The 26403-nt window shown below is 36.6% G+C and overlaps 1 protein-coding gene across 7 annotated transcripts in view; it reads left to right on the forward strand.

Moving 5' to 3' along the window:
- The window catches only part of BIRC6 (baculoviral IAP repeat containing 6), an 854588-nt gene that overhangs the window by 759388 nt on the left and 68797 nt on the right, over positions 1-26403 (forward strand). For all 7 annotated transcript variants that reach the window (XM_053711846.1, XM_053711848.1, XM_053711852.1 and 4 more), the window contains exons 66-67: positions 9770-9980; positions 24906-25051. In XM_053711846.1, the coding sequence (XP_053567821.1) occupies positions 9770-9980; positions 24906-25051 (357 nt within the window). The remainder of the gene's footprint in view (positions 1-9769; positions 9981-24905; positions 25052-26403) is intronic.

Genomic DNA, 26403 nt, shown 5'->3' on the forward strand with positions numbered 1-26403 from the left:
GGAAAAAGGATTATCTGCTAGTTCCCTGAAGGGACAGATTTCTGCCTTGTCGGTATTACTTCACAAAAAGCTGGCAGCTGTGCCAGATGTTCAAGCCTTTGTTCAGGCTCTGGTTAGAATCAAGCCTGTTTACAAACCTTTGACTCCTCCTTGGAGTCTCAATTTAGTTCTTTCAGTTCTTCAGGGGGTTCCGTTTGAACCCTTACATTCCGTTGATATTAAGTTATTATCTTGGAAAGTTTTGTTTTTAGTTGCGATTTCTTCTGCTAGAAGAGTCTCAGAATTATCTGCTCTGCAGTGTTCTCCTCCTTATCTGGTGTTCCATGCAGATAAGGTGGTTTTACGTACTAAACCTGGTTTTCTTCCAAAAGTTGTTTCTAACAAAAACATTAACCAGGAGATTATCGTACCTTCTCTGTGTCCAAAACCAGTTTCAAAGAAGGAACGTTTGTTGCACAATTTGGATGTTGTTCGCGCTCTAAAATTCTATTTAGATGCTACAAAGGATTTTAGACAAACATCTTCCTTGTTTGTTGTTTATTCAGGTAAAAGGAGAGGTCAAAAAGCAACTTCTACCTCTCTCTCTTTTTGGATTAAAAGCATCATCAGATTGGCTTACGAGACTGCCGGACGGCAGCCTCCCGAAAGAATCACAGCTCATTCCACTAGGGCTGTGGCTTCCACATGGGCCTTCAAGAACGAGGCTTCTGTTGATCAGATATGTAGGGCAGCGACTTGGTCTTCACTGCACACTTTTACCAAATTTTACAAGTTTGATACTTTTGCTTCTTCTGAGGCTATTTTTGGGAGAAAGGTTTTGCAAGCCGTGGTGCCTTCCATTTAGGTGACCTGATTTGCTCCCTCCCTTCATCCGTGTCCTAAAGCTTTGGTATTGGTTCCCACAAGTAAGGATGACGCCGTGGACCGGACACACCTATGTTGGAGAAAACAGAATTTATGTTTACCTGATAAATTTCTTTCTCCAACGGTGTGTCCGGTCCACGGCCCGCCCTGGTTTTTTAATCAGGTCTGATAATTTATTTTCTTTAACTACAGTCACCACGGTACCATATGGTTTCTCCTATGCAAATATTCCTCCTTAACGTCGGTCGAATGACTGGGGTAGGCGGAGCCTAGGAGGGATCATGTGACCAGCTTTGCTGGGCTCTTTGCCATTTCCTGTTGGGGAAGAGAATATCCCACAAGTAAGGATGACGCCGTGGACCGGACACACCGTTGGAGAAAGAAATTTATCAGGTAAACATAAATTCTGTTTTCTCTGCGTCTGACTGCTTGGAAATTGAACGCTTGATTTTAGCAAAGCGTGGTTTCTCTGAATCGGTCATTGATACCTTGATTCAGGCTCGAAAGCCTGTCACCAGAAAAATCTATCATAAGATATGGCGTAAATATCTTTACTGGTGTGATTCCAAGGGTTACTCATGGAGTAAGATCAGGATTCCTAGGCTATTATCTTTTCTCCAAGAAGGATTGGAGAAGGGATTATCTGCTAGTTCCTTAAAGGGACAAATATCTGCTTTGTCTATCCTTTTACACAAGCGTCTGGCGGATGTTCCAGACGTTCAGGCTTTTTGTCAGGCTTTAGTTAGAATCAAGCCTGTGTTTAAACCTGTTTCTCCGCCATGGAGTTTAAATTTGGTTCTTAAAGTTCTTCAAGGGGCTCCGTTTGAACCTATGCATTCCATAGATATTAAGATCTTATCTTGGAAAGTTCTGTTTTTAGTAGCTATCTCTTCGGCTCAAAGAGTTTCTGAGTTATCTGCTTTACAGTGTGACTCACCTTATCTTGTTTTCCATGCGGATAAGGTGGTTTTGCGTATCAAGCCTGGATTTCTTCCTAAGGTTGTTTCTAATAGGAATATCAATCAGGAAATTGTTGTTCCTTCTCTGTGTCCTAATCCTCCTTCCAAGAAGGAACGTCTGTTGCACAACCTAGATGTGGTTTGTGCTTTAAAGTTCTACTTACAAGCAACTAAAGATTTCCGTCAAACATCTTCATTGTTTGTTGTCTATTCTGGTAAGCGGAGAGGTCAAAAGGCTACGGCAACCTCTCTTTCTTTTTGGCTGAAAAGCATCATCCTTTTGGCTTATGAGTCTGCTGGCCAGCAGCCTCCTAAAAGGATTACTGCTCACTCTACTAGAGCGGTGGCTTCCACATGGGCTTTTAAAAATGAGGCTTCTGTTGAACAGATTTGTAAGGCGGCGACTTGGTCTTCGCTCCATACTTTTTCCAAATTTTCCAAATTTTATACTTTTGCTTTTTCGGAGGCTATTTTTGGGAGAAAGGTTCTACAAGCAGTGGTGACTTCTGTTTAGGTACCTGTCTTGTCCCTCCCTTCATCTGTGTACTGAAGCTTTGGTATTGGTATCCGACAAGTATTGGATGAATCCGTGGACTCGATACATCTTGCAAGAGAAAACAAAATGTATGCTTACCTGATAAATTTCTTTCTCTTGCGATGTATCGAGTCCACGGCCCGCCCTGTCTATTTAAGACAGGTAGTAATTTTTATTATAAAACTTCAGTCACCACTGCACCCTATAGTTTCTCCTTTTTTCTTCCTAGCCTTCGGTCGAATGACTGGGGGGTGGAGTTAGGAGAGGAGTTATATAGACAGCTCTGCTTTGGGTGCTCTCTTTGCCACTTCCTGTTGGGAAGGAGAATATCCCACAAGTATTGGATGAATCCATGGACTCGATACATCGCAAGAGAGAGAAATTTATCAGGTAAGCATACATTTTGTTTTCCACAGTGTTTCCACTGGAGAAGGGAATTCTGAGTAAGGATATGCAAATGTGCTTCACAGTGCCTCCTATTTCTGTTTCCTATGTCTGTTTTAAATACAGATTCCCTCATATTAGCTCAGTGTTACTGTAGGCTGCTTTAATGCATAGGAGGGGTAGGTACAGCAAGATAAATTACACGTGCATATTTGTGTAGGTCTTCTTAGATCTCTTCAGTACATAATAGATTTCCTACTTGCTTTTAGTGAAGCTGACATAGGGCTCCCAAACCAGCCACCAAATAAGTTATGAGTGAAAAGATAATGGGGGGAAAAAACTATTGTGAGAATATTGACACACAATAAATCTATACATCTTTCCCCAGAAAACCTTGACAAACAATATTTCCCCTGTAGCAGGGGGTTCTGGGTAAGCATATGCAAATGTAAATCATAACTGTGGGTTGTTTTTTGTTTTTTTGGAGGGTCATATTTATGCACTAGAAGGACATAAAGTTGAATGCATTTTATCCAATCCCCTTTTTGCGTACTGCATTTGAAACAGAAATGCTTCTTTCTTTTATATATATATTTATATATATTTTTTATTTTGTACACTGGTGCCTGTTCTGCATACGTGTTTGTGTGTTTAAAGCTGCACTTAAAATATGCGCAAGTTTATGTAAGAATTCCAAATGAACTGTCAGGGGTTTTTTCATGATTCCTTTTATATGTTTTTAAATTGTATTTTTCATGGACCTTTGTATTATGCTTTCTAGTTATTTATAGTCCGGTTTCCCTTTTTCTGCGCATCACCCAAGCTGTACTTGCAACCGAAAACTGAAGTACGCTAAGTGAGAGTAGATTTATTTGTGCTGGTTTACAATAATTGTATGCGTTTTAAGCAATCGTAGCAACAACCGGAGGTAATAGTGTTTTGAGGTCATGGTTAGGTCAGTTAATCTTTTAATGTTTTCATTTTCAATACTTAATCAGAATGCTACTATAAGCAAAGCTTCATGTTATAGGGTCCTACTGTTTGACAAGTAGCCTATTGTCACATATGTTGAACGTGACAGTAGACTAAGCAACTCATTTATCTCAGTGGCATTTAGATGTTTTATTAAATGGCTGTTTACATGGATTAACATTTAAATGAAAAATGTATCACTAGCAAACTATCATAATGTCTCTGCCAAACCTCAATGGCAGGGAAGACATTTTAAAGGGATATTCCAGGCAAAACTAAAATGAACATCATTGCATTCACATTTGAATAGAATATTTTATGCAGTATACTTGCATAAGCAGAAATGCTTCTAGGAAAACTTACCACTGTTTTATGTGAGAGCTTTTACTGTGCATGTGAATCATATCTAAATATGCTCCATGCACCAGCATTTTGAACAGTGTGTGTGATCAGAAAGCGGACTGTGCCTTTTGTGTTGACCAATACTCAATTTGCATGATACAAAGCACTGCCAGCTCTGTGATCAGACACTTTTTAAAATGCATCTAAGTATGCTAAATGCATCTGCATTGCATGTGCACATGCACAGTAAAAGCTCTCACTGAAATCAGTTGTAGCTTTTACCACAAACATTTTGGTATTTTGGTTCATGTGTATTACAAAAAATGCTTCTATTCAAAAGTAAAATGCATCAATGTACATTTTATTTATGGTTGGGAAGTCCCTTGAAATATTTTATTTAGAGCCTCATCATTGTTATTTTACCTACTTTATAAATGTGAATGGACGGTTCTTTAGCAAGATCGGCACAGTCCATTGTGGCCACCAAATTAGGGGAAAAAGTATATTTCTCTTTATGTTGCAAATGGGGAAAGGTAGAGAGGAAGTAGATTTTTATATTTACAACATACTGTACAATGTTTTTTTGTTTTAAATATGTCTCAAAGGGACATGGAAATACAAATGAAACTATCATGATTCTGATATAGCAGCTAAAACATATTTTCATAATGTATTTCACTGTCAGGTTTGCTACTGTTTGTTATCCTTCGTTCGTTAAAATGTAGCTTCTTTACTTAACAGCATATGTAAGTAGGCGAATAAAGTAGTTGTCTGAAGTTGGCAGCCTCATAAAGTGAACACATTGTGAGCATACATAGGGCAGCTTTGTTTTTAAATCATTTTTGTAACTATGTTATGAATCTTTGTTCAAGACAAGTGTGCCCTGCCTAACCTACCTGAGTATTCGCTCATGGATATTAGCTACCCTTCAACAAAGGATACCACAAAATGTACATTTAGCTAAAGAAAGACATTGGAAAGTTTTGTATGTTCTATCTGAATCATAAAAATGCAAAAAAACTATTGCTTCCATATAACTGTGCTTAACCCATGCACACTGGAACTTAGTTGAGCACATCTTGTGAACCAATGGCAAGTGGCATATGTACATAGCCACCAACCAGCAGCTATCTCCCACCAGTGCATCACTGGTCCTTATTCTACCTTATTATGCTTTTTAACAAAGGAGAACAAAACATTTCATAAAGGAAATTAAAAATAAATAAATAAATTGCATGTTCTATCTAATAATGGAAGATTAGTTTTTACTTCCATGGCCACTTCTTGAAACAATATAGTATGTAGGGATATGTACAGGAAAAAATGTAGTGCATCCGAAATTTTCGTTCATGGTCACATTCGTTTCAGATTAATTTAATCCGAAATGTTTGTTTTTCCGTTTTATACTTGTGGAGGAGGCACTGGAAACTTCTGGTGGTTTAGTCATAGTAGCAGTGCAGGTGGTACTTGCATTGCTATATGAGTGGGTCAGATTCAGTAATAAATAATTTACGTATCACACTGGCCGCAGGTCGTGACCCAAACATTCCAAACGCTGCCAGTTGTTACACTACTAGTTTTTGTCTCGGCTCCTGGCTGTGGCTGAGATTCAAGAAAGGAAGAACTAACACGCTTTCACTATGAAGTTCCCTGCTAAGCCACTGCCTGTTAAGTCAATTCCGTTGTTTATAGATGTTGATTTCAAATTTGCAACTTTGCTGTGAATATAGATTACTTGTATTGTGTGCTCTTCACTATCCTCATTCAAGTAGCTATGGAGCATGCAGAGTTTCTTTCAAATTTCCATTCCATGTTTAAAAAAACTTGTTTGCTTTTATGCTTTTGATAACTTTATGGGGCATTTCAAACAATTCTGCCCCAGAATACCTTGCTAAGCAGTTTGCAATAAACTTACAATAAAAAAAAAATTGCAATCACACAGACTTTTTAGCCTTAGGGGGTTATATGCTTAGTATTCTCCAAGATTGGCACCTAATGTGTTCCTCTGTGCCAACCTCTGCGTTTTTCTTAACAGTAAGTTTGCTTAGCAAACATTTCTGGGGCTATAACTAAAATTATTGGTAAAGAATAAAGCTACAATGTTCTGATTTTGTTTTACTGTAAAATCACAGCGAATGCTGCTGTTTAGCTGAAATCTACTTATATTTTTTAGTGTATAAATTAATATTTCCAAAGAAAAGTACAACAATTTTAAAACTGGGTACTACCACAACTTCATATATAAATTTCATTTTGAAAAAAAAAAGCATTGTTTCCTTAAAGGGACAGGCAACCCATTTTTTTTTCTTTCATGATTCTGATAGAACATGCAATTTTAAACATCTTTCCAATGTACTTCTATTATCAAGTTTGCTTCATTATTTTGGTATCCCTTGTTAAAAAGCATAGCTAGGTATACTCAGCACCTGGGTGCTATTTGCTTGATTGGTGGCTGCACGTTTATATATGTATGGGTTTCTGGGTTAAAAATGGCCTACCGTGGGGATTAAATGTGACCATCATATAAAATCTTCAAAACCGCCCAGTTTAACCCCTTAATGACCGCAGCACTTTTCCATTTTCTGTCCGTTTGGGACCAAGGCTATTTTTACATTTTTGCGGTGTTTGTGTTTAGCTGTAATTTTCCTCTTACTCATTTACTGTACCCACACATATTATATACCGTTTTTCTCGCCATTAAATGGGCTTTCTAAAGATACCATTATTTTTATCATATCTTATAATTTACTCTAATTTTTTTTATAAAATATGAGGAAAAAATGGAAGAAAACACACTTTTTCTAACTTTGACCCCCAAAATCTGTTACACATCTACAACCACCAAAAAAATCCCATGCTAAATAGTTTCTAAATTTTGTTCTGAGTTTAGAAATACCCAATGTTTACATGTTCTTTGCTTTTTTTGCAAGTTATAGGTCCATAAATACAAGTAGCACTTTGCTATTTCCAAACCACTTTTTTTCAAAATGAGTGCTAGTTACATTGGGACACTGATATCTTTCAGGAATCCCTGAATATCCATTGACATGTATATATTTTTTTTTAGAAGATATCCCAAAGTATTGATCTAGGCCCATTTTGGTATATTTCATGCCACCATTTCACCGCCAAATGCGATCAAATAAAAAAAATTGTTCACTTTTTCACAAATTTTTTCACAAACTTTAGGTTTCTCACTGAAATTATTTACAAACAACTTGTGCAATTATGGCATAAATGGTTGTAAATTCTTCTCTGGGATCCCCTTTGTTCATAAATAGCAGACATATATGGCTTTGGTGTTGCTTTTTGGTAATTAGAAGGCTGCTAAATGCCACTGCGCACCACACGTGTTTTATGCCCAGCAGTGAAGGGGTTAATTAGGGAGCATGTAGGGAGCTTGTATGGTTAATTTTAGCTTTAGTGTAGTGTAGTAGACAACCCCAAGTATTGATCTAGGCCCATTTTGGTATATTTCATGCCACCATTTCACCACCATATGCGATCAAATTTAAAAAAACGTTAAATTTTTCAAAATTTTAGGTTTCTCACTGAAATTATTTACAAACAGCTTATGCAATTATGGCACAAATGGTTGTAAATGCTTTTCTGGGATCCCCTTTGTTCAGAAATAGCAGACATATATGACTTCGGCGTTGCTTTTTGGTAATTAGAAGGCCGCTAAATGCTGCTGCGCATCACACGTATATTATGGCTAGCAGTGAAGGGGTTAATTAGGTAGTTTGTAGGGAGCTTGCAGGGTTAATTTTAGCTTTAGTGTAGAGATCAGCCTCCCACCTGACACATCAGACCCCCTGATCCCTCCCAAACAGCTCCCTTCCCTCCCCCACCCCACAATTGTCCCCGCCATCTTAAGTACTGGCAGAAACTCTGCCAGTACTAAAATAAAAGGTTTTTTTAATTTGTTCTTTTTTTTTTTTTTAGCATATTTACATATGCTACTTTGTAGAATCCCCCCTTAGCCCCCAACCTCCCTGATCCACCCCCAAAACAGCTCTCTTACCCTCCCCCTCTGCATTATTGGGGGCCATCTTGGGTACTGGCAGCTGTCTGCCAGTACCCAGTTTCAAGAAAAAAACGTGTTTTTTTAAAACAAAAATATAAATTCTGCAGTGTAGATTCACCCCCCCTAACAGACAAACCCCAACACCTTAATTGATTTATAATTAAAAAAACTTTTATTCCCTTTTGTATGCTTTTTTTTTTTACTTTATTCTGTAGTGTAGCGGTTCCCACCCGCTCCCTCCCCGTGCACGCGCCCGCCCCCGCCCTTCCGTGCACGCGCGCGCGCCCCCGACCGCCCACGCCCACGATCCCGCCCTTCCTGCAAGTCGCCAAGGCCATCGATGGCCACCACCCGCCTCCCACCAGCCTCCCACCCACCAACGCCGGTAAGCCAACAATCTCCGGTGCAGAGAGGGCCACAGAGTGGCTCTCTCTGCACCGGATGGCTTAAAAATGTTATTGCAGGATGCCTCGATATCGAGGCATCACTGCAATAACCGGAAAGCAGCTGGAAGCGAGCAGGATCGCTTCCAGCTGCTTTCCAGACTGAGGACGTGCAGGGTACGTTCTCAGGCATTAACTGCCTTTTTTCTGAGGACGTACCCTGCACGTCCTCAGTCATTAAGGGGTTAAGGGTGGAAATGGCTCAGTAGTTAAGAACGTAACTAAACATTTATCAGCTAAATACAATTACAAGGGTCAAGAAAGCCAGAAGGGCACATTGAGGTATACTCTGGAGTGTGCATATTAAAGGGACATGAAACCCAACATTTTTCTTTTATGATTCAAACAGAACATGTGGTTTTAAACAACTTTCCAATTTGCTTCTATTATCTAAATTGTTTCATTCTCTTGGTATTCTTAGTTAAAAAGTATATCTAAGTAGGCTCAGGAGCAGCAATGCATTACTGGGAGCTAGCTGCTAATTGGTGGCTGCACAAAAATGCCTCTCTTCATTGGTTCACCAAATGTCTTCAGATAGCTCCCAGTACTGCATAGCTGCTCTTTCAAAAAGTAATTCCAAGAGAATGATGCAGATTGGATAAATGAAGTAAACTGGAAAGTTGTTTAAAATCACATGCTCTATTCAAATCAAGAAAAATAAGAAAAAGAAAAATGTTAGGTTTTATATCCCTTTAAGCACTATGTGCCTTTAACATTGTGTAAAACTGTTATACAAGCGACCTGTAGAGGGAGCATTAGAGTGCAGTACTGTCAACCACTCTTTGGACACCTAAGCTAAAGTTGTATTTCTAGAAGCATTTTTTTAATACTGAATGCATAAGAGACATCTGAACAGTGTGCACAAGTAGTAGTAATTGAAAGCAGATTGGGTGCCCCCTGCTGTCATTTCCTATCTGTAACAGCTAAAACTCCCTCTACAGGATGCTTATATAACTTTTCGTTATACACACTACTGCCACATAGTGCTCAAAACAGAGATGTGCATGGTCCTGAGCTTACTTCTTTAGGCCCCTTATAGAAAGGAGCCAAGTTTCTATAAGGAGACAAGTGGAAAAGGTCAATTTGACAACAAAAGTAACGTGTGATGGTTTTTTTAAAGTTTATTCTCTAGCGGAATCCTGAAAGTTTAATGTAAAAAGGTGTTATTCGGAGACTGGACACCTTATGCTTGATTAATGTTTTAAATGTATGGTTCATCTCATTTTGCTTTTCTTTTTTGCAGTTCTAGATATGGCCAGGCATGTTCCCTTGTACAGAGCTCTCCTTGAACTTCTCAGAGCCATTGCTTCATGTGTAGCGCTAGTGCCATTGCTTCTCCCACTGTCTGGCGGAAATGGAGAAGAGGAGGAGGACCAGGCTGAGTCTCAAGCGTCTGTTGGCACATTATTGGCCAAAATGAAAACTTGTGTGGACACCTACACCAATCGGTTAAGGTAATGTGTGCTTCTCCTAATCACCTTTTTGACTATGCTTTTGTTTCTCTTGTTATCTTTTAAAAGAGGCAGTAGTGGCTTAATTCAGTTCTCTAGGCCTGCAAACGTGCTAGCGTTATAAGAATCCTGTTAACAAATACATTTGCAGCTACCTCCTATGTACAGAAATCTAGATTCTGCAGTCCAAGTTTGTATAGGCCCTCCTAGTATCTAGGACATTCACACCCTTATTTAAACGCTGCAATCCTTCTTTCTTAAAGTGATGGTAAACTCACTTAAGTTAATTTACATAGTATGAAAGCACTTTTAAATATATGCATATTGATGATAGTATTTCTGTTACACACACACTATATCTATTGTTATACCCATTTTTATGCGCCTCTGTTTGACAGGCAGCTGTTGCACCCAATAGGAGCTGCACCATACGCCCTATGTTACCTACTGCCAGCACGCTCCCGTGCTGGTAACTTGAAGCTGCATCTGCTTGAATTAGAACTGCGCAAGTGCAGTTCACTACGCTCTTTGCACTGCTTAAACAGTGAATCTGCTTCACCGCAGAGATTCACTGTTTGCTGCAGGGACAACATCGGCACATGTGTTTGCTTTTTTTTTTAGCGAGTAAGCAGCGCAAAGAGCGTAGCGAACTGCATTTGCGCAGTTCTACCTCAAACAGATGCGGCTTGACGTTACCAGCACGGGAGCGTGCTGGCAGTAGGTAACATAGGGCGTATGGGGCTGCTCCTATTGGATGCAACAGCTGCCTGTCAAACTGAAGCATTAGAATTTCATACGGAGGCAGTATAGAAGCAGGGAAAAGAGGTGAATAAAAATGGGTATAACAATAGATATAGTGTGTGTTTAACAGAAATACAAGCATCAATATGCATATATTTAAAAGTGCTTTCATACTATGTAAATTAACTTAAGTGAGTTTACCATCACTTTAAATGAGTTGCCTTATGTCTGTCCAGTTGCCCAGTACTTTTTGACCATAAGACCCCTCATTTGAAAGAGGGCAGTCCCCACCACCAAGATAAGGTGTTAGATTTCCATTTTAGCTTTCAAGTGATTATCGTAATAACTATCATTGGCCACAACCGCTAACTTCACTTTTGCAGAAAGAGAGGAGTGTAAAACATGAATGAGAAGTTTTATTTTATTTTTTTGTTTTCTACACAGAGTTTGGACAGGGCTGGGAGCTTGCAGAATTTTGTGTTTTAGAAATGTAACTAAAAAAAAAAGCACTTCAATTGTGTAAATGCAGTTCCTGTACATGGCTGTAAAATGGCTCATCAGTATGAAAATCTTAAACTCCAATGCAAATTTGTGTGATATAAGTAGAGCATGCAATTAAACACCATGTAATTACAAGAAATGTCTGTTGTGTTGCTATAAAATATCAGCCACGTCCTTAAAGTTTTTAAAACAAATTAACATCCTTTTTATTGCAATTGTTTAGCAATAGCCAAACTCCACCCACTATTTGTCTTACTTGGAAGAGCCAATCTGGGCTTTAGTCCACAGACAAAAAGGCTAGTCATATAGTTAGTATTAAAGGGACACTGAACCCACATTTTAAACTTTCGTGATTCAGATAGAGCATGCAATTTTAAGCAACTTTCTAATTTACTCCTATTATCAAATTTTCTTCGTTCTCTTGCTATCTTTATTTGAAAAAGAAGGCATCTAAGCTTTTTTTTGGTTTAGGACTCTGGACAGCACTTTTTTATTGGTGGATGCGTTTATCCACCAATCAGCAAGGACAACCCAGGTTGTTCACCAAAAAAGGGCCGGCATTTAAAATTACATTCTTGCATTTCAACTAAAGATAAAAAGAGAATGAAGAAAAATTGATAATAGGAGTAAATTAAAAAGTTGCTTAAAATGTCATGCTCTATCTGAATCACAAAATAAAACAATTTGTGTTCAGTGTCCCTTTAAGTACATTGTTTGGCAGTTGCTTCCTGATAAAGCCAATTAGAAACATATATGTAGCAGAGTTAGCCTTGATAAGTAAGCAGGGTGCATTTCCAGTTCTAAGAATTAAACATTGCTGAATTTTCAGAGCTAAATTACATGAAAGGGGACAAAATAAATAAAATAAATTTCAATGTTGTTTCATTACACATAATTAAACATTTTATATATATAAATCTCAAGGTGTTTACTGTCCCTTTAAGGCATGTTTAAATTAATTTCTATTACCACATTTTAATTTTCTTCTCTCGTTTTCCTTGTTGAAAAGCATATGCGCATATCCTCAGCAACAGCAAAGCATTGCTGGGAGCTAGCTGGTGTTTGGTGACTACTAGGCATGTGTATTCGGTCAATTTGATCGCAAATGAATGGAGAAGATGGCGGCAGCAAGCAGCTCTTTCTAGAGACGGATTTCTTCTTGTGAAAAAGTGCAGCACACTAAGATCTGTGCAAATCCAGATATTCATATGATGCACTTTCACAAGAAGAAATCCTGCTTGGAAAGGAGCCAAATGCTGATGGTGGTCGCCGTCTTCTCCATTTGTTTGCAGCCAAAATGACAGATTGCACATGCTTAGTGACTAGTGGCGCACATTCGCCTATGTGTTTAGCTAGGTCCCAGTAGTACATTGCTGCTTTTGGTATGATTTTAACTGTGTTCAAATCTCTCTGCAGGGGTTAAACATAGTTATTTGCAAGCAATAATAAAATGCTCTTATACATTAAAGCACTTTCTTTTTGAAGTTTTAAATACCTTTAATCTTTGGCATTAACTTATTTTTTTTTATTATATACTCATGGGACTCACGCACGCATACACACACGCACGCATACACACACGCACACACACACACACATACAGTATATATCACACACTTATTTAATAATGTTAATGTACTGTTAGTTTCAATTAGAAATACAATTTGAATCTGTCATGTTGTGGACCTTCAGACAGGGTTGAAGAGTCTAAATTGCTGGATTTGTGTGTTTATGCAAATGATTTTGCATTAGTCTCCTTAATAAATGCACAACATATTGGCATCAATGCTGGACATGAGCTCACATTTTGCCGCTTGACTGGCTCCCCAGCAACCCCTACCCTTTTCATCCTTGTGAAGCCTGCTTATTGATTTCTCAAAGGACACTGTGCTATCGAAAATTAATTTTAAAAGCCATTTTCAGTGAAGCTGAAAGGGTAGGCCTCAAACAAATTTATGACTCTATGCAAATATAAAATGGTTAGGGGTGACACTAGGGAAAGATTAACAACAACTTCACCAGTGTACGAGCATGACCGAATCTTTGGCGTTATTACAATGTGTCTGAAGGAAAAAGAAAAACGAGCGCTATTACCTGACACAAGCGTGTAAATGAAAACAGGCAGAAATGCTTTCTTGAAGTCTTGTTTCTAGGAAATTACAGATCTCACTATGTTCTTTTACCTCATTAAAGGGACAGTCTACACCAAATTTGTTCTTATTTAAAAAGATAGATAATCCCTTTATTACCCATTCCCCGTTTTTGCATAACCAATACAGTTATATTAATATACTTTTTACCTCAGTGATTACCTTGTATCTAAGCCTGTGCAGGCAGCCTCCTTATCTAAGTGCTTTTGACAGACATGCAGTGTAGTCAATCAGTGAAGACTCCTAAATAACTTCACGGGACTGAGCACAATGTTATCTATATGACACATGTGAACTAGCACAGTCTAACTGTGAAAAACTTTCAAAATGCTCTGAGCTAGGAGGCGGTTTTCAACTGTTTAGAAATCAGTTTGAGCCTAGCTAGGTTTAGCTTTTCAAAAATACCACCAAGGGAACAAAGCAAATTTGATGATAAAAGTAAATTGGAAAGTTGTTTAAAATGACATGCCCTATCTGAATCATGAAAGTTTAGTTTTGACTTTACTGTCCCTTTAAGCATAAATGTCCTTTTTCTTTACATTCTGGCATATCAGCACTTATCAATAGAAACACAGCATATGTGATTTCTTAAGGATTTAACCAATTTGGTAATACTAAGTATTTTTGCATATACTTAATGATTTCATTTACAGTAAACTAATAAACAGGTTGAGCAAAAAAGGAAAATCAGTAGCACCACAGAAAATTATAAGGTACCAATTTACAAGTCAATTGTTTCCTTTGTTCCCTCTAAAACTTTAAAATGTATTATAGCTTTTTGTTTCTGAGGGGGTTCTTTGTGCTGCATGTGGAAATTTGTACCTCTTGAGCAAACCCTATCTATTGTTTTTACTAACATGAATTTCCTATTAGTTTCATAATCAAATTAAAGGGACATGCTACTCCCAGATATTGAATCACTTGAAGCTAATGCCGCATATCTGTACAAAGATGACTAGAAAATATCACATGAACATCTCTGTATTTTGCCTCAGAATCCACATCCTATTGTAAAGGTGTTTTAAGAATTCAGTCAGCATGCTTGTCCTGCTGGGACTTGCAAGGCAGTGGGAATATGCCATAGGAAGGCATAATCACTTCATTTCCCCCCTCAGTTTAAGGAAATGGACCATGAAATCTTGTGATATTATGGTGAAACCTAACAAGATTACTTTGAAGCAAAGTGTGGACTCGGCACTGGTGATGCTGATTGCCTGCTATTCATTTTATTTTTCAACATGCAGATAATAAAAAAGAGCATTTTTTTACCTATGTTACCCCCTTATTGCAGTTCTTTTGACAGACTTGCATTTTAGCCAATCAGTGTTAACTCATAAATAACTCCATGGGAGTGAGCACAATGTGTGTGTGTGTGTGTATATATATATATATATATATATATATATGACACACATGAACTAGTGCTGTCTAGCTGTGAAAAACGGTCAAAATTCAGTGAGATAAGATGAGACCTTCAAGGACTTCAAAATATTTCTTGTTAAATTGCCAGGTCAGTCTGGCCCGTAGCTCTCTTGTACTGTTAATCAGGGTTTTGTTTCTGTCTGCCAACTTGGATACACACCATTCAATTGTCTTGAGACAGAGTGGTTTCCAAACCTAACCTTTTGAGCAGTAACCTTAAAACCATGTGTTTTTCCTTACGTCTTAACAGTTAAGCTTCCTGGTTCAGTAAAACTGCAATCTAGAGATCCTCTCTAACAGTTCAGGAATTGTCTTATTTTGGTAGTTAAAAGAAAGCAGATTGTGTTTAGTTGGGGTGCAATTGTGACTCATTTTTCAGATAAAAAAGACTGGTCTTGTCAGTAATCTTCAGAGTAGATAAACATTATTTCCATTTAAGAATGTCTTGGGTTTTCAGACCTTGCCCTTCTTTTGGGTCAAAATTACTAGTTAAGAGTCTCCTATATCTAGTTGTCTTTCTCTGTTTGATTTCTACTGTTTGGCGTTTTGACATACATTCAAGCTCTGGAACTATTATATCCTGCCTTTAAACAAACTATTTCTCAATGATTTTTAAATTTGTAAGTTAATGTACTGGTTTTGCCATTACAGGTACAAATCCCCAAAATCCGGAATTTCAAACACAAAACTTATTTTGAAATCCAAACTTTAATACATTTTTTTTTTTATTAAATTATCAAAATAAACTATTTTTCTCTCTGTTTCTTTGGTTTGTTTTGCTCTAAAATGCAAATAGTGGTCTATATTTAAAACGGCTATTACCATTCTGATTAAAGTACTGTACTATGTTTCTGAGGGTACTATGTATATAAAAGTGTTAAAATGATAAACAATTAGCTTTAGGCTGTATATTTAAGCTGTATTATGACATGTAAATATTGCCTAAATGAGATATTGTTGTTTACACTTTGGTTCCATCCCCTCTCCAAACTATTCCCTTTTAAAGATGCAAATATTCCAAAATCCAAACCTTTTCATATACCAAGCAGTTTGGATAAAGGGTTTTCTATCTGTACCTAGAAAAATGTTTAGAGCCTGGGGCTGACTTTGTTGCTTCTTGCCTATTTCTTTTCCCCCCAGGTACTGCAATTTTGAGAACATTTTTTTTGGTCCATCTAACAGTAGTTAATTTCTTTAATTACAGATCTGAGATTGTTCTGTCCAGGTGGTAATAATTACTCATTAATGAGAATTTTCATAGTAGCAGGGATACCTAGGATTTTTTTACTCGGTGTGTCAGAGATCCCATAATAAAATGAACCTACTTGCAGTCCAGTAGTTTAGATTCCTTGAGTGATTCAGTAGGTCAAACTAAACAGAAAATTATTCTGGCTACAGCCAGACCAAGGAAATCCTGTTTTTTTTGTTTGTTTTGTTTTTAATGATAATTTTACTTCACTTCATAATTTCATATCCATGGTGATAATGAATTAACACCAATCTTACTGAACGGCCATATTTTTGGCTACGTTACTTAAAGGGACACTGAACTCAAATTTTTTATTTTGTAATTCAGAAAAGACATGCAATTTTAAGCAACTTTCTAATTTACTCCTATTATCAATTTTTCTTTGTTCTCTTGCTATCATTATTTGAAAAAGAAGGCATCTAAGCTTTTTTTTGGTTTCAGTACTCTGGACAGCACTTTTTTATTGGTGGATGAATTTATCCACCAATCAGCAAGGACAACCCAGGTTGTTCACCAAAAATGGGCCGGCATCTAAACTTACATTCTTGCATTTCAAATAAAGATACCAAGAGAATGAAGAAAATTTAATAATTGGAGTAAATTAGAAAGTTGCTTAAAATTTCATGCTCAATCTGAATCACAAAAGAAAAATTTTGGGTACAGTGTCCCTTTAAAGGTTCATGAAGCCCAAAGATTTTCTTTCTTGATTCAGATATAGAGAATGCCATTTTAATCAACTGTCTAATTTATTCTATCATCTAATTTATTTTATTCTCATGGTATTCTTTGTTGAATAAGCAGCAATGTACTAGCATGAGCTAGTTAATGCAATGGGTGAGTCAATAACATGAAGAATATATGTGCAGCCACAATACGCAGCTCTTGAGCCTACCTAGGTATCCTTTTCAACAAAGGATACCAAGAGAACAAAATAAATTAGATAATAGAATTGAATTAGGAAGTTGTTTAAGCTGTCTAAAGCATGACATAAATAATTAGGGTTTTGTGTTCCTTTTTAAAGGTGGTTATTGATCTAGATATCATGCCATTCTTTCTAGCCGTAGGAAGACTAGTTTTCAAATATCCTATTTTCCTCTATAGAAGGCTATATTAAGAATAATGTGAGTTTCTGGTGACCGTAAGCTTGTAACAAACTGCTTGCCCAAGAGTAATGAATGCATTGTCACAACATTTAAGGGACAGTAAAGTGAAAATTAAACTTATATGGATTGGATAGAGCATGATTTTTTTTAACATATTTTCAATTTACTTCTATGATAGATATTTACTTCGATCTCTTGATATCCTTTGCTAAAGAGTAACCATAGGTAAACGCAGGAGCGTGCATGTGTCTTTAGCCATCTGGCTACAGTGCTTGCAACAATATTTATTGCAATTTTATACATACTTGCAAACACAACTGCAACATAATGCTACAGACTTGCAACTATGTATAACTTTTTTAAAGCATTTTTGCAAACACTTGCCTGATGGCTAAGTACAGGTGCACACTTCTGAGCTCACCCATGATTACTCTTTAACAAAGAAGACCAGGAGGACTAATCAAACTTGATAAAAGAAGTAAATTGGCAAGTTTTTTAAAATTGTATGCTGTATCTGAATAATGAAAGTTTAATTTTTTTTTGACTGTCCCTTTAAGAAACTGATTCATCATGTATTTTTTTTATACTTCGCCTTATGTGGTCTATCACCAATGAACAGTTGAACAAAGTATAGTAATTTAATAAACTTAATGGGGGGGATATACAACAGTTTCATTGTAGTAATAAAAAAGTACTGAGCAGTGGGTTATACTTAACAGAAATCATTACATTATGTATTCATCATTTTAAAAGCATTTTACATTTTTTTTTTCTTTTTTTTTTTTAATTTTAATTTGTAAAGGGTCTATTACTTACTATCACTGACCCACAATGGGGCTGCAGTCTCTACAACTTTTCCTTTGAAATATTTCTAGGAGACACCTATGAAAGCTAGTGTCGATTTATTGCCCATGCTCAGTAGAGGCCTTTTTGCAGCCAAAAAATTCATGTAACAGAACTGTAATGGTAGCTCTCATTGAGCTGCTGTCATTGGCTACACTGAGAATTTCTAAGTGCTAATTTAACAGTAAAACAAGTAAATTGTCTGCTTTTTTTAATACAATCTGTTTACTTTGATTAAACTTTTGGATAGCGCTTGCTATAATAATCTTTAATTAAAGGGACACTGAACCCAATTTTTTTCTTTTGTAATTCAGAAAGAGCATGCAATTTTAAGCAACTTTCTAATTTACTCCTATTATCAATTTTTCTTCGTTCTCTTGATATCATTATTTGAAAAAGGCATCTAAGCTTTTTTTTGGTTTGAGTACTCTGGACAGCACTTTTTTATTGGTGGATGAATTTATCCACCAATCAGCAAGGACAACCCAGGTTGTTCACCAAAAATGGGCCAGCATCTAAACTTGCATTCTTGCATTTCAAATAAAGATACCAAGAGAATTAAGAAAATTTGATAATAGGAGTAAATTAGAAAGTTGCTTAAAATGTCATGCTTAATCTGAATCACAAAAGAAACATTTTGGGTACAGTGTCCCTTTAAAGATAGCAAGATAATGAAGACAAATTGATAATAGGAGTAAATTAGAAAGTTGGTTAAAATTACCTGCTCTTTCTGAATCATTGAATAAAAAAGTGTTTAGTATCCCTTTAACTTTTTTAATCCGAACCCGGAAGGTGGCGGCTACTTGTGAAAGTGTAACACACTAAGTTCTGGATTTTCAAAGATTTGCACTTTGTGTGTTGCACTTTCGCAAGAAGGAATCCGTCTCTAAATAGAGCCGAATCACGCAAACAGGCGCCTTCTCTTGCATTTGCATCAGAACGAATTATCCAAATGCACATGCCTAGTAACCAATAATCACCAGCTAGCTCATAGTATTGCGGGGCTGCTCCTAAACATACCTAGGTGTGTTTTAGATTAATGGTTACCAAGAGCAGTACATGAATTAAATAAAAAGGAAATTAAAAAGTCTCTTAAAATTGCAGACTATCTGAAACATTAAAGTTTAATTTTGGCTTTCATTTACCTTTAACCTAGGTAAAAGGTTACATGACTATTGTATTTTTTTCATCATGTCATAAATAAATTCTAGTTGGATAACTAGGATTTTTTCCTGTTTCATAGTTACTGTCCAAATCCGTAACTCTGTACACATTTCTTTAAATTTATTTTGGGTAAAAATTAAAAATGTTTAGTTTTTATTCTGGAACCATTTAAGCAGAACAAAATAAATGTTGAGAAAGTTGCTGCATGATAACAATCCAAACACAAACTGGCACAGCAGCACAATTATTGCACAGCAGCAACGCTGCATGATAATACACAGATAAAACTAGAGTCCTTTTGTAGAAGCTTGAACATGATTAATTTTCTGCACAACTGAAAATTTTACTTATAGGCTTAAGTGGGGAGGTTTAGTACTGGGAAATATATTTTTGTGATCTAAACAACAATTGAGAAAATAGAAAAAAAAGCAGCTTGAAATCCCAAGGCTAGATGTAATTCTCCTATGATCTCCAGAGACAGATGTAAGCAACTTTCTGCTGTACCAGCTATCAGCCTGCAAACAAAAGGGGCTGTAAAAAAGGTGCTTGCTGGCATAGAAATATGTGAAGTGTATTTGCAACAACAACAAAAATATGCTGAACAAGGGAAATGATCCGTGTTACCCAATTAACTCATTTACTCTAATCCCAAATCATATTTGTTTTTATTTTTGCAGAAAAGCGTTCTTGCAGGATTGCTCATTTTGTCATGTTATCCTCTGCATTGCAATTTCCCTTTGTTTCACCTGACTGGTGGTTAAAATAGACAGTATTTTTGTGGTTAGATTGGAATATATTTTATGGTATTGTTTTTAAGGAAGTGTTAAGGCATAGATTTAAAAATAACTTACCCAAACGTCTTAGGACCGGAAACGGTTTGGATTTCAGAATATTTACATCTGTAATGGGACAGTTCGGAGGGGATAGAACAAAGTGTCTAATTTCATTTATGCAATATTTACATGTCATAATACAGCCTCAAACCTCCTAACTGTTCGTATTTGAGAGGTACAGTCCATGATTCTGAGCTCTGAGACAGCCATATGTCCCTCTTTACAGAATTTCCCTTAGCCCCACCCACAGAACACCCAGAAACTCCCACGGTCCTGCCCACTAACTACCCATGAATCTCCCAACACGGCCCCACCCATAATATGGTGACGGGCTTCTATCGGCCTCCTGTGTCCCTCATACTCAGCCACGAATGTTGGAACGTTTGCAGCTTATACATGCAACCTAAAGGTACTTTTGTATCCATCCAAAAGATGGTACAGTACTGTAATCAGAAAGGGTAATAGCTGTTGTTTTAAATATAGATCATTATTTTCATTTTAGAACACAAAAACAAACCAGACACACAGGCAGAGAGAAGTGTACGACTTACTTACTTGATGATTTTATTTTAAAAACAAAATTAATTAAAAAAATGTGGATTTTGGAATTCCAGTTTTTTGGATTTGTACCTGTAATACTAATTTAAATAAAAACTAGATTCTAGAATGGCCCATATTAATTTAGCTTTGTTTCTGCTGGGTCGTCCTAAACAACTCATTGACATTCTGTATGTCACATTTTACAAAACATTTTTACAGCTGTTGAATTTTTTTAATTTGTGTGAGACATCTCAGAAAAGTAATTTATTAAAACACAAGTTCTGCAGAAAATACTTAAAGATATCTAATCGTGAAGGAGTCAAATATAATACGCTTCACTAGCAAAGTGTAGCCATTAGACAGCTAATCCTTTCTCTCCTTTCACCCATTTGTAGAATATCTGTTTAAAGGACGTTCTAATTAAAAAAAATTATGTGCTCTAAATCTTTAGTCTTACCTGCATGTTTCCTGATAGACAATATAATATACAGCCTTAATGGTCTAATTCAGCGGGCTTCCACTATGCCTTAGCGCATATCAGTCCTTTTTTAATTATCTAAATCAGCGGTTCCCAAACTTTTTCAGGCCACAGCCCCTTGCTTCCATAAACTCACCATCGGCAACCCCCTAACGTAACCACTAATAAAGATGACATATTTCAATCTAAAGGAGTAGCAAACATATTCACATTTTTAAATTATTTTATTTTATTAAAAGTATATTCTCTTTATCTTTGGATACCTTCTTTTAAAAGTTGACAGACACCTTTCAAGAGTCTTATAAACCACATTTAGTAATTACTTAAGTGTTCAAAAACTGTTAATCCAATGGATAGGGGTTCATAAAGTGATCAGTTTCCCAATATCTGGTTTCATGTTAAGTGTCTTAAATCGCCATAGTCTTAGATCTGGAGTTGATTTCTTAGGAGCATAGCTGTAGTACTGCACCAATAAATCAACTTTATAGAAAGTGTATTCTACTTACCAAAGTTTAGTGCACCAGATAATTTCTTATGGCAGAAAACTTAAAAGCCTTAGATGGTTGACTGTGTACACAGCACAACACAATGATTCTAAATTGTTCATTTAACATTAAAAACGTGTGCTAATGTACAGCGCTGGCGAAACATATTCCAAGCTTACAGTACAAGAGGCTGCAAATTATCGTAGTGAGAATTTGCTGATAAACCTGAACTATCATAGAAGGGAAAGCCTTGGCAAAGAGCAGTAAAACTTCAAATACAAAGCAAGAAAGTGGTTTTGCTTTGCGCATCTAGGGTAATTCATTACAAATTATGATAATTATACTTAAAAGAGCCCACTAGCATCCTCTTTTCAACTCCTTTCATAGCACCCCTATGTTAGTCCCAGTACCCCCCTTCCACCTCTTATGCCTATTTGCGCCCCCTCAGTAATCCCATGGCCCCATGGGGCAATACTTCTCACTTTGGAAACCACTGGTCTAAATGCTTCCTATGTTATTGTTATTTGTATCAGCATTTGTAAAGCAATACAATATTTCTGGCTACAAAAGTATGGGTACACTGACTAAATAAAACATAAAACAGACTAAAAAAAATGATACAGCAATAGGAGGGCCTTACCTGAAGAGCTTACAAATATATACTGTACAGTTAAACAAACATTTTGGGGTGTCTAAATGCTATTAGATATTTCTTTTTTGCAATGATATCTATTTTTGTATTGAGAAGTATGGCAATTATACTTCATGTATCTATATTTAGCACATCAATTATATTCTCTTATATCCTTTGGGTTAATAGTTCCAGTAAGCTAACCAACCTTCTCCATTAGACTTCAGCACCTCTTAATTACTCATATACAGAACAGGTAGAAAACCCTTTATCCAAACTGCTTGGGACCAGGAAAGGATTGGAGAGGGGGTGGAACGAATTGTAAACCACAATACCTTATGTCATTAAGACAATATTTACATGTCAAAATACATCTTTTATATGCAACCTTAAAGTAGTTTTATATAATTTTTAATATCTTTGTATACATAGTACCCTTGGAAAGATATTACAGTACTGTAATCAGAAAAGTAATAGCTGTTGTTTTAAATAAATATAGACTATTAATCGCATTGTAGATCACAATAATCAAGCAAAAGATATTCGGCTAGATTACAAGTGTTGCAGTATGGCTTTAAACGCTGAAAAATGGCAATTCCAGCGTAATGGCCACGAACACATATTAAGAGTCGTGTCGGTATAGCTGTAACGCAACGTCCATTCCGCAAAAAAATACATTTTTGTGTGGGATTTTCATAGCGCCGGTATTACAAGTTGTGTGGTCCGGCTAAAATTATCAAAAATAATAACAATTACACGTAATCTAATAGCCCTATAAAAATAAAAAAGCCCCCCAAAATAAAAACACCTCCTAGCCTACAATAAACTAACAATAGCCCTTAAAAGGGCCTTTTGTGGGGCATTGCCCTAAGTTAAATGGCTTTTTTTACTTGTAAAAAATAAAATACAACAGTAAAACCCACCACCCAACCAACCCCCCAAAATAAAAACGCCTAACTCTAAATAAAACCTAAGCTACCCATTGCCCCTAAAGGTGCATTTGTATGAGCATTGCCCTTAAAACACATTCAGCTATTTTTCACTGCCCTTAAAAGGGCATTTAGCTCTTCCAAAAGCCCTAATCTAAAAAGAAAAAAACCCACCCAAAAAAAATAAAACATAAAAACCTAACACTAACCCCATAAAATCTACTCACGGTCCGGATATCCATCTCCATCCAGGCGGCGATATCTTCATCCATCCCAGGGGCATCGTCTATCTTCATCCCGGTGGCGCTGAGCCATCCTGGAAGCCGATCCCATCCTGCGGGGAGCGTCCTCTTCATATGGTCACCGACTTACACTGAAGTTGAATGCAAGGTAGCCGTTTCAAAATGGTGTACCTTGCATAACTATTGGCTGATTTGATTCTTCAAATTCAAATCAGCCAATAGGATTAACGCCATCATATCGCACGCACAAGGAGGCTTTTCAGTAACACGTAATGGCAGCGCTATGGAGAGTGAAATAACTCAACTTTTTGGCATTCGTTTCGCACACTGTTTAGCGCAAAACTCGTAATCTTTGTGATTGTGACTTACAGGCGGGGAATGAAAGTAATTTTTTTAATATTTTGTTTTTCAAAAAAATATAAATTAAAAAGTTTGGATTTCAGAATGATTTTGGAATTCCGGATTTGGGGATTTGTACCTGTATTTAATTAGTCTGTTACTATATTGTCATAATTTTGTTTGACTTCACAGTAGAGACTGGCAAATATGAACTAGGTATTTTGGTTATGTTTTCTTTACTTCTTGTAAATCATTTAAATGGTATTCTCTTATTATTAGTTAAATAATTCTTTAAAAATGTTGCACATTGTTCAAAGAAATCCATAGTGAATGGTAGTGGAATTTCAGTAAGGGAATAATTTGTAGCGGAAAACATACTTCTAGACTCACTTCCTGAGAGATATTGATGTGTGCCATTAAATTAAACACAGAACAATACTTCAGATGATTTAAATAAACATGTTTACATTATAAAAAGTAGTTTAGGCTTGTTCAATTTATTTATAAAATGTTTTATCAGGAAAAAATACATTTAGATTTCTCGTTTTCAAGTATGTCCATGGATATGCCAGCAATACATTACATATTGTACAAATAGTTACATTTTTACATAGCTATACACAGGCACAAGGTAGGTCTTTTTATAATTTACAGAATTTGTTTGTAAAGATAGGCGTTTCTTTTAAAGGCTCTCAGGTTGCTGGAGGATTTGGTGGTTTCCAGGGGGTTATTGAGAGGCTCTGAATAAGAACGCCGACCAACCAGCTTCCTTTGTGTAATGGGGAATGGAGAGTAGAGTGGAAGATGAGCCCTTTATTTATAGGGGGGATTGGGGAGCAGGAGTGAGCAAAACTGATCAGGTAGTGCTGTAGATTCTCAGAAAAGTGGTTATAGACCAAGCAAGAGAGGTGAAGAAAGTGTCTAGAGTTAAGCAACAGCCAGTGTAGTTCTTTTAACATATCACAATGATGAGTTTTGTAATCATATTGCAGGACAATTAGTTTTAGGCTCTGCATGAGAAGTTAATCTATAGTTAGTTTATTTTTATTTTTTTTCTCTCTTTTCTGACATGCACATCAAAAAACAAAAGAAGTAAAAAGTGTGAAGAAAAATAAAACCTTACAGAGTCGAATGCATAGTAAGGTCTCCAGTGAGAAATAAAACTAGCTTTTGATTTATTGTCTTGTACCACATATGTGTTCCAACAAACAATTTAGTTATATAATACTTCAGCAGAGATGTCATCTTTTGTTTTATTCTCTCCCCAATAACATATAGGTCCAAGAAAGATAAAGCCAAATCTGGAGTGAAACCAGATGCATCCGATCCAGAGCCTGAAGGCTTAACACTTTTGGTGCCAGATATTCAGAGAACAGCTGAGATCGTTTTTGTTGCCACCACCAGCCTTCGTCAAGCTAATCAAGGTAAAACCAAATCATCAGAACACGCGCATAAATATGTGTGTGCTTTTAGATATATAGTGTGTGTATATATATACAGCAAGAGCTACCCAGGGTGCTGAACCAAAAATGGGTCGGCTCCTAAGCTTTCATTCCTGCTTTTACAAATAAAGATACCAAGAGAACGAAGAAAAATTGATAATAGGTCAGGAGTAATTTTGTAAGTCGCTTAAATTTGCATTCTCTATCTTAATTATGAAAGAAAAATTTTTGGTTTCTTATCCCTTTAACCATAATTCATGTGACATGGTTTGAGGAAGGGCAGTTGTCCCCCAAACGTCACATGAATAAAGGTTAGTGTATTAGAAGACTAGTGAGTGCTAGCCTTCATGTATCATTATGTGCAACATATGCACCCTGGCAGCTGGATTTAAAGTAAGAGTAATCTCCAAATGGAGAGATGTGTGTATGCACACACACACACACACACGTACACACCGAATGTAAGCTTAGGAGCCAGCCCATTATTATTTTTTTGTTCAGCACCTGGGTAGAACTTGCTATCTGAATCATGAAAGAAAAAAATTGTTTTTCATATACTTTTTAAACTAATGGGTACAACTACAGTAGAAGCATTACTACTCATCATGCTCTTAAAAGCCGTTCTCTTATTTAACCCCTACTGGTGCCCGTTGGTGAAGCTCCACATCTTTATTCTGGGCACTGCCATATTTAAGCTTAGCTATTCTTGACAGAAGCAGTGCACAGATCAGCGACATTGCCTGCTTTTTGACAGCTGTGTTGTGCAGGGGGTTAACATGAGCAAAAACTAAAAGGGACTTCAAAGTCAAAATTAAACTTTCAAGATTCTGATGCAAAATGCAATGTTAAACATCTTTCCAAATTACTTCTATAATCTAATTTATTTTGTTCTCTTAGTACTCTTTATTGAAAAGCATGCCTATGGAGGCTTATATGCAGCAATGTACTACTGGGAGTTTGCTGATTGGTGGCTGCACATATATGCCTCTTGTCATTGGCTCTCCTGATGTGTTCAGCAATCTCCTGGTAGTTCATTGCTGCTCCTTCAACAAACCATATCAAGTGAATGAAGTAAATATGATAGTAAATTGGAAAGTTATTTAAAATTAAATGATCTACCTTCATTATTAAAGAAAATTTGGATTCCATGTCCCTTTAGCATTTTTGTTGTGGCTGCATTTTTCTGTCTAAATTATTCATGTGCCCTTTATATATGTTATGTAACTTTTTAAACTGTGTATAGAAACTACTAAAATGTAAACTTCCTGCTTGCTCTGGATTATATGCTAACCTAAATCGCTGTGTAAAAGCCAACATCACTATGTGAAAGTTCG

This window comes from Bombina bombina, chromosome 4 (genome assembly GCF_027579735.1).
Source record: "Bombina bombina isolate aBomBom1 chromosome 4, aBomBom1.pri, whole genome shotgun sequence".
NCBI lineage: Eukaryota > Metazoa > Chordata > Amphibia > Anura > Bombinatoridae > Bombina > Bombina bombina.